The sequence below is a fragment of the Oncorhynchus nerka genome, linkage group LG9b (genome assembly GCF_034236695.1).
Source record: "Oncorhynchus nerka isolate Pitt River linkage group LG9b, Oner_Uvic_2.0, whole genome shotgun sequence".
Classification (NCBI taxonomy): Eukaryota; Metazoa; Chordata; class Actinopteri; order Salmoniformes; family Salmonidae; genus Oncorhynchus; species Oncorhynchus nerka.
The window spans coordinates 39,343,013-39,351,112 of NC_088424.1; the positions used below are offsets into that span (position 1 = coordinate 39,343,013).

The 8,100-nt window shown below is 44.4% G+C and overlaps 1 protein-coding gene across 1 annotated transcript; it reads right to left on the reverse strand.

The window, feature by feature from the left end:
• Positions 1-5,480: 5,480 nt before the first annotated feature.
• On the reverse strand, positions 5,481-7,187 carry LOC115119854 (C-C motif chemokine 20-like). The gene is made up of 4 exons (XM_029648738.2): positions 6,941-7,187; positions 6,690-6,801; positions 6,355-6,432; positions 5,481-6,204 (listed from the first exon to the last, which is right to left on the reverse strand). Exons 1-4 carry the CDS (start codon positions 7,026-7,028, stop codon positions 6,168-6,170), a joined length of 315 nt encoding a protein of 104 aa, XP_029504598.1. The 5' UTR covers positions 7,029-7,187; the 3' UTR covers positions 5,481-6,167.
• Positions 7,188-8,100: the final 913 nt, after the last annotated feature.

Genomic DNA, 8,100 nt, shown 5'->3' on the forward strand with positions numbered 1-8,100 from the left:
ATCCTTATCATTTATCGCCCTCCAGGTTCCCTCGGAGAGTTCATCAATGAGCTTGATGCCTTGATAAGCTCCTTTCCTGAGGACGGCTCACCTCTCACAGTTCTGGGCGACTTTAACCTCCCCACGTCTACCTTTGACTCATTCCTCTCTGCCTCCTTCTTTCCACTCCTCTCCTCTTTTGACCTCACCCTCTCACCTTCCCCCTACTCACAAGGCAGGCAATACGCTCGACCTCATCTTTACTAGATGCTGTTCTTCCACTAACCTCACTGCAACTCCCCTCCAAGTCTCCGACCACTACCTTGTATCCTTTTCCCTCTCGCTCTCATCCAACACTTCCCACACTGCCCCTACTCGGATGGTATCGCGCCGTCCCAACCTTCGCTCTCTCTCCCCCGCTACTCTCTCCTCTTCCATCCTATCATCTCTTCCCTCTGCTCAAACCTTCTCCAACCTATCTCCTGATTCTGCCTCCTCAACCCTCCTCTCCTCCCTTTCTGCATCCTTTGACTCTCTATGTCCCCTATCCTCCAGGCCGGCTCGGTCCTCCCCTCCCGCTCCGTGGCTCGACGACTCATTGCGAGCTCACAGAACAGGGCTCCGGGCTGCCGAGCGGAAATGGAGGAAAACTCGCCTCCCTGCGGACCTGGCATCCTTTCACTCCCTTCTCTCTACATTTTCCTCTTCTGTCTCTGCTGCTAAAGCCACTTTCTACCACTCTAAATTCCAAGCATCTGCCTCTAACCCTAGGAAGCTCTTTGCCACCTTCTCCTCCCTCCTGAATCCTCCTCCCCCTCCCCCTCCTCCCCTCTCTGCAGATGACTTCGTCAACCATTTTGAAAAGAAGGTCGACGACATCCGATCCTCGTTTGCTAAGTCAAACGACACCGCTGGTTCTGCTCACACTGCCCTACCCTGTGCTCTGACCTCTTTCTCCCCTCTCTCTCCAGATGAAATCTCGCGTCTTGTGACGGCCGGCCGCCCAACAACCTGCCCGCTTGACCCTAACCCCTCCTCTCTTCTCCAGACCATTTCCGGAGACCTTCTCCCTTACCTCACCTCGCTCATCAACTCATCCCTGACCCTGGCTACGTCCCTTCCGTCTTCAAGAGAGCGAGATTTGCACCCCTTCTGAAAAAACCTACACTCGATCCCTCCGATGTCAACAACTACAGACCAGTATCCCTTCTTTCTTTTCTCTCCAAAACTCTTGAACGTGCCGTCCTTGGCCAGCTCTCCCGCTATCTCTCTCAGAATGACCTTCTTGATCCAAATCAGTCAGGTTTCAAGACTAGTCATTCAACTGAGACTGCTCTTCTCTGTATCACGGAGGCACTCCGCACTGCTAAAGCTAACTCTCTCTCCTCTGCTCTCATCCTTCTAGACCTATCGGCTGCCTTCGATACTGTGAACCATCAGATCCTCCTCTCCACCCTCTCCGAGTTGGGCATCTCCGGCGCGGCCCACGCTTGGATTGCGTCCTACCTGACAGGTCGCTCCTACCAGGTGGCGTGGCGAGAATCTGTCTCCTCACCACGCGCTCTCACCACTGGCGTCCCCCAGGGCTCTGTTCAAGGCCCTCTCCTATTCTCGCTATACACCAAGTCACTTGGCTCTGTCATAACCTCACATGGTCTCTCCTATCATTGCTATGCAGACGACACACAATTAATCTTCTCCTTTCCCCCTTCTGATGACCAGGTGGCGAATCGCATCTCTGCATGTCTGGCAGACATATCAGTGTGGATGACGGATCATCACCTCAAGCTGAACCTCGGCAAGACGGAGCTGCTCTTCCTCCCGGGGAAGGACTGCCCGTTCCATGATCTCGCCATCACGGTTGACAACTCCATTGTGTCCTCCTCCCAGAGCGCTAAGAACCTTGGCGTGATCCTGGACAACACCCTGTCGTTCTCAACTAACATCAAGGCGGTGGCCCGTTCCTGTAGGTTCATGCTCTACAACATCCGCAGAGTACGACCCTGCCTCACACAGGAAGCGGCGCAGGTCCTAATCCAGGCACTTGTCATCTCCCGTCTGGATTACTGCAACTCGCTGTTGGCTGGGCTCCCTGCCTGTGCCATTAAACCCCTACAACTCATCCAGAACGCCGCAGCCCGTCTGGTGTTCAACCTTCCCAAGTTCTCTCACGTCACCCCGCTCCTCCGCTCCCTCCACTGGCTTCCAGTTGAAGCTCGCATCCGCTACAAGACCATGGTGCTTGCCTACGGAGCTGTGAGGGGAACGGCACCTCAGTACCTCCAGGCTCTGATCAGGCCCTACACCCAAACAAGGGCACTGCGTTCATCCACCTCTGGCCTGCTCGCCTCCCTACCACTGAGGAAGTACAGTTCCCGCGCAGCCCAGTCAAAACTGTTCGCTGCTCTGGCCCCCCAATGGTGGAACAAACTCCCTCACGACGCCAGGACAGCGGAGTCAATCACCACCTTCCGGAGACACCTGAAACCCCACCTCTTTAAGGAATACCTAGGATAGGATAAAGTAATCCTTCTCACCCCCCCTTAAAAGACTTAGATGCACTATTGTAAAGTGGCTGTTCCACTGGATGTCATAAGGTGAAAGCACCAATTTGTAAGTCGCTCTGGATAAGAGCGTCTGCTAAATGACTTAAATGTAAAATGTAATGTAAATGTAAATTCATGGAGGAGATTATCTCCTCATGTCCACAGTACAGAGAGAGAGAGTAGAGTTTTCATTGAAGAGATCAAATAAATTTCTTCCACCTCACAGAACTTGAGGTCCAACATTTATGTTCTGGAGAAGGTATAAAAGATCGGAGAAGAATCCAGCTACGATCTGGTCCGTTTGGTACAATTTTGTGAAACTCATGGGAGCCAATACTGCCACATTACCATAACGCTGTTTATATAAGAGCCTCAGATATGAGGTTTACATCTAATTGTTGTATAAGATGAATGAGTGAGGATGAAACTGTTTGTAAAATTGTGTAATGTGATTTTGGACTATTTAATGAAGGACCTCCAATTCCCTTTTGAGTTTAACTTCTTGATGCACCCATCCCGTTAGCGGGATCATTTACGTCAACATCCGCTGGATCGCAGCCCACCAAATTCAAATTATATTACTAAAAATATTTAATTTTCATGAAATCACAAGTGCAATGTAGCAAAACACAGCTTAGCTTGTTGTTAATCCACCTGGGGTGGGGTGTCAGATTTCAATAAAGCTTTTCAGCGAAAGGTATCAAAGCGTTTATTTATGTAAGAACATCTCAGTAGACAAAATATTACAAACAGCTAGCCGCCAAGTAGATTGGTCACGAAAGTCAGAAAAGCAATTAATGAATATATATATAATATATATATAATCGATAATATATCAACCGGGACTTTAGCTTCGTCAATAGGAGAGAGAGACACAATGGCTGCTCCAAACTGTTGCGCAAGCAAAACTCTGGGGACACCAAGCTATACACTGACGCGATGTGATCTTTCTTGCTCATTTTTCAAAATAAAAGCCTGAAACTATGTCTAAAGACTGTTCACAACATGGGGAAGCCATAGAAAAAGGAATCTGGTTGATATCCCTTTAAATGGAGGGAAGGCATTCAATGGAACATGGAGCTTTCAAATAGAGGCCACTTCCTGGTTGAATTTTCCTCAGGTTTTAGCCTGCAATATGGGTTCCATAATACAGACAATATTTTGACAGTTTTGGAAACTTTTGTGCTTTCTATCCTAATCTGACAATTATATGCATATTCTAGATTTTGGGCCTGAGAAATAGGCAGTTAAATGTGCGTATGTTTTTCCTCCAAAAATCAAAATACTGCCCCCTTCACTCAACAGGTTAACTAAATCATGAGCACAGTTAGGACCTGGCGCCATGAGACAGCTTTTTCTGCTCTTCCGAATATAACCCCCACCTTGAGAATTTCTCAACATATTGCTCTCAAGTACGAGAGGACAAAGGTTGCAGACCAGCTTACCTCGATAACGAGAGGGCCAAGGTTTGAGACCAGACTGCTGAATCTTTTAACCATCCCACGTGGTTAAACTCTTAGACTATCGATACCGACCGAATAAGAACAAGTCTTTGATATTAATTACTAGTCTGCACCTAGGAATTCGGTATCATTGAACGGGAAGATCGACAACCGCCGAAACATCTAATCTATAACGACCTGAAAGAATATCACTCTGAACTATCCATTCTAACCACGACACAGAGAGAGAGAGAGAGAGAGAGAGGACGGACACTCTCCAACAGAACAAACTTTTCAACAGAGATCCCGACGACACACTGAGCGGAAATATATTGATTGATTGCAATTGTTCCCGAATGAGTGAGCGTTCATGTGAAAAGGATTAGCATTTCAATTGCTATAATCATCAACTCTGTAGTGACTTCTCAGCTGACCCCCACTCCCCTTTTGTCTAACAAGCCGCAATGCCTATTTAGCCCACTAGGGCACATTCCCCTATCATTTCTTGAAACCATATTTACTTTGTTTGTTTGTGTGTGCACTTCTGTGATTGTTTAGTTAGTTAATAAATGATTTAAGACAATTGATGTATGGATGACTCATAGTGAAGACTGGGTTCGTGCAGATAACAAACAATTTACAACGTTTGGAATGAGACTAACGTAAAATAAATAAGTCATTAATCAGAAGACTAATTGATCAGATATTAAAACATCTGAAAAGTTATATTAGGAAAATTCTAACTTTGTAATCTGAATATTTTCCTTTCCCCCTGACTTCCTAGTTAATTCCATTTGCCTGATAAGTTAATCACGAAATGCTAATTACAGAGAATCTTTGATAAAAACTAAAACTATTCGGTTAATGGTAGTAAAAACACCACACCTCTCATGGTGTAGTGTCCTCTACAGTTACTACATCCACCCACTGGTGACCTCTCATGGTGTAGTGTCCTCTACAGTTACTACATCAACCCACTGGTGACCTCTCATGGTGTAGTGTCCTCTACAGTTACTACATCCACCCACTGGTGACCTCTCATGGTGTAGTGTCCTCTACAGTTACTACATCAACCCACTGGTGACCTCTCATGGTGTAGTGTCCTCTACAGTTACTACATCAACCCACTGGTGACCTCTCATGGTGTAGTGTCCTCTACAGTTACTACATCCACCCACTGGTGACCTCTGATGTATTGTCCTCCGCAGTTACTAAACAATATTTTCTCTGTCTGTCTGATTTACGCAATCTGTCATTGTGCTGTCCCCAAAAAAGTAACCTTTATTTAACTAGGCAAGTAAGTAAAGAACAAATTCTTATTTACAATGACGGCCTAAACCGGCCAAACCTGGACGATGCTGGGCCAATTGTGCGCCGCCCTATGGGACTCCCAATCACGGCCGGTTGTAGTGACACCTCAAGCACTGAGAAGCAGTGTCTTAGACCGCTGCGGACTCAGGAGCCCCACTCATACCACACAAGATGAAGACACAAAAGAAGTGAGAATTCTGAGTAAAATATAAATTGTTTTTTTATAGATGTAAAATGTAACAGTTAAATGTAACAGATGTGATCAATGATCTGATCATACACAAGACCTATGTAGGGTTAAAACGTGCGATTTCTGATGCTCACACAACAAGATTATACCATTAAACTCTGCCAACACAGATGTTTTCATATACAATGTGATAAAATGCTGGGTTCGTTGTCTGAGTCAGGCTCAGGACACAGGTTTGAGAAAACACAAAAGACCCTACTCAAAATATTCAAAACCGGAATATCTCCTACAAGGAAACATAACGTGTAGAGAAAAACCCTCCAACACACACAGTAACACAAAACAATCACGGATGAAACAGAAAGGTAGTCGAGAGGGTAAAAAAGGAACATAATAAGGGAATAGAAATCAGGTGTGCGTAATCAAGACAAAACAAAAGGAAACATGGATCGGTGATGACTAGAAAGCCGGTCACGTTGTGGCCAATATACCATGGCTCAGGGCTGTGTCCAGGTGCTCCGTGTTGTTTATATCCTTCATTTATTATACTTTTCAGCACAGAGAAATGTCTGATAAAATTCAGGTAGTTGGATAAACTTAGAGATAGCAGGGTTCCAGCATGTTTGCATTCTCCTCCGTCAATGAAGATAGCAGCACAGACTCTTCGTCCTGTGTACCCTTGTGATGAGAACTATATTCCTATGACCTTTTCTTGTTCAATCGTTCCGCTCTCTCCCTGTAGAGAAGAAATAAAGTTATGTCATCCATTTCTTATACCATCGTTTTACCTAATATCCTTATGATAAACCCTACACACACTGTCAGTATAATTCAATTCCATGGAACCAAATCATTTTTTCCTGAATAAATATGAATGAATTCTTACCTCAGCTTGCGAACAGCTTTCATAACCCAGGCCTTGGTGGGATCCATACATGGGAATCTCCCTCTGACAGTGTGGAAACTGGAAGAGAACATGTTGAAGAGACAACATCAGTTAATCGTCAGTGCTTTACAGGCTTACATCTCTATAATATCACATCGCAAATGAATCAATGCAAATAACATCAAGTTATCAAATTGTTTTACTTCTGTTATACAATTATTTTATACTTAATGATATACTTAAATTGAAGAAATACTACATGTGTTACCATTAAGATTTTCATTTTACTTGCAATTTGTCACAGTTCCACTGTTAGGCCTTCCAGAGTCACTCACATGATAGCATCAATTTTGCACCCGTCAATCACTGTCCGTACGGAAAAGCCACGGATGAGACGAATGTCCATCCTACCCTGGTAGTAACTCGTACAACAACCTCTAGGAAAACCTATTGAGCAAAAAGACAAGAAACTTTATCTTGTATAGCAATTAAAAAACACTATTTGCAAAAAACAAGGAGAGAGGGAGACAGAGGCAGGCAGACAGACAGACGGACTGAGACAAAACTTTCACAGCAGAATATTGACCTTGTTTAGCTGCAGAAGCCTCAGTAGTGAACAGTCCCACAGCCAGGAGCACGATCAGCACAATAACAGGGGCTCTGATCTGGGTCATCTCTTCTTCTGTGGTGCTGTGATGTGATGAGCTGCTGTCTTCAGACAAAGAGCTTCAGTGGCTGTGTGAGGTCCTACTCCTCACCAGAGCCATATATATACTCCTGGTGCAGGTAGAGGCTTATTCTCTGAGAGGGAGAAATGGGCTTTCCTACCCACGCCTTAAAACCAAAGTTCCACGACAGAATTTCCCCATCACATTCCCCAATGAACAAAAAAGGGAAACAAGATTCTTGAACAGAACAAGAGGGAGGATGTTTGAACAGCTTTTACATGTTTATTTATATACAGCATTTATTCTGGGCTGATTGAAATGCACGACAATATTAGTGTACCTAAATGATTGTCCCTTTGTTGAAGTCTCCTGGGTTAAGGAATACATTTTGGGATTATGTTAAGTGAGTTTGTGTTTTATATTATATCTCAGTATTTCATTATTCTGGTGCTGGGGACCCAAAGGGTTTAGTTTTGCCCCAAACGCTACACACCTGATTCCACTAATTACGTCATCATCAAAACCCTGCTCAGACGTTGCATGCATCAACCAATGGTTGTGTGGGATGTCATCGACCGTGCTGTCAAGCACCAGATTGCTAATAGAACATGTGGTTAGTTCATACTTAAAATACCTATCCAGGCATTGTAAGATCTAGCATGCATCAGCAACGCCTAGGCAGAGGAACACTCCCAATGATTAGTGGAATCAGGTGTCTCGTGCTACGGCAATAACAGAAAAGTGCACACCTTTTGGGTCCCCATTAAGAAACACAGTTCTATCCTATGATCCTATATGAACTAGTTATAAATACAAGGAGTGTAGGGTGAATTACATGCCAACCACTGTACCTCAATTGAACATTATATCAATTATACAGTATAATGTCCTTTAACCCTCATAACCAAAGGATGTGGGAGATGTGTCAATCATAAAAAAACCTTTGTATTTTGATTCAGACAGAGAATAACTGTGGTCTCAAATGAATAGCCTGTTTACGCACCCATTCATCAATCTAAGTGACAGTAAATAAAATCCCCATCAAAATACGTCAATTTAAATTAGAGATATCAGATTT

Excerpts from the sequence above, each read along its gene's own strand:
- LOC115119854 (XM_029648738.2), bottom strand. The coding sequence starts at position 7,028 with ATGACCCAGATCAGAGCCCCTGTTATTGTGCTGATCGTGCTCCTGGCT. Across the intron at positions 6,802-6,940 it reads GGCTTCTGCAGCTAAACAAG|GTTTTCCTAGAGGTTGTTGT; the intron begins GTCAATATTCTG and ends TTTGCTCAATAG. Across the intron at positions 6,433-6,689 it reads TGCAAAATTGATGCTATCAT|TTTCCACACTGTCAGAGGGA; the intron begins GTGAGTGACTCT and ends GTTCTCTTCCAG.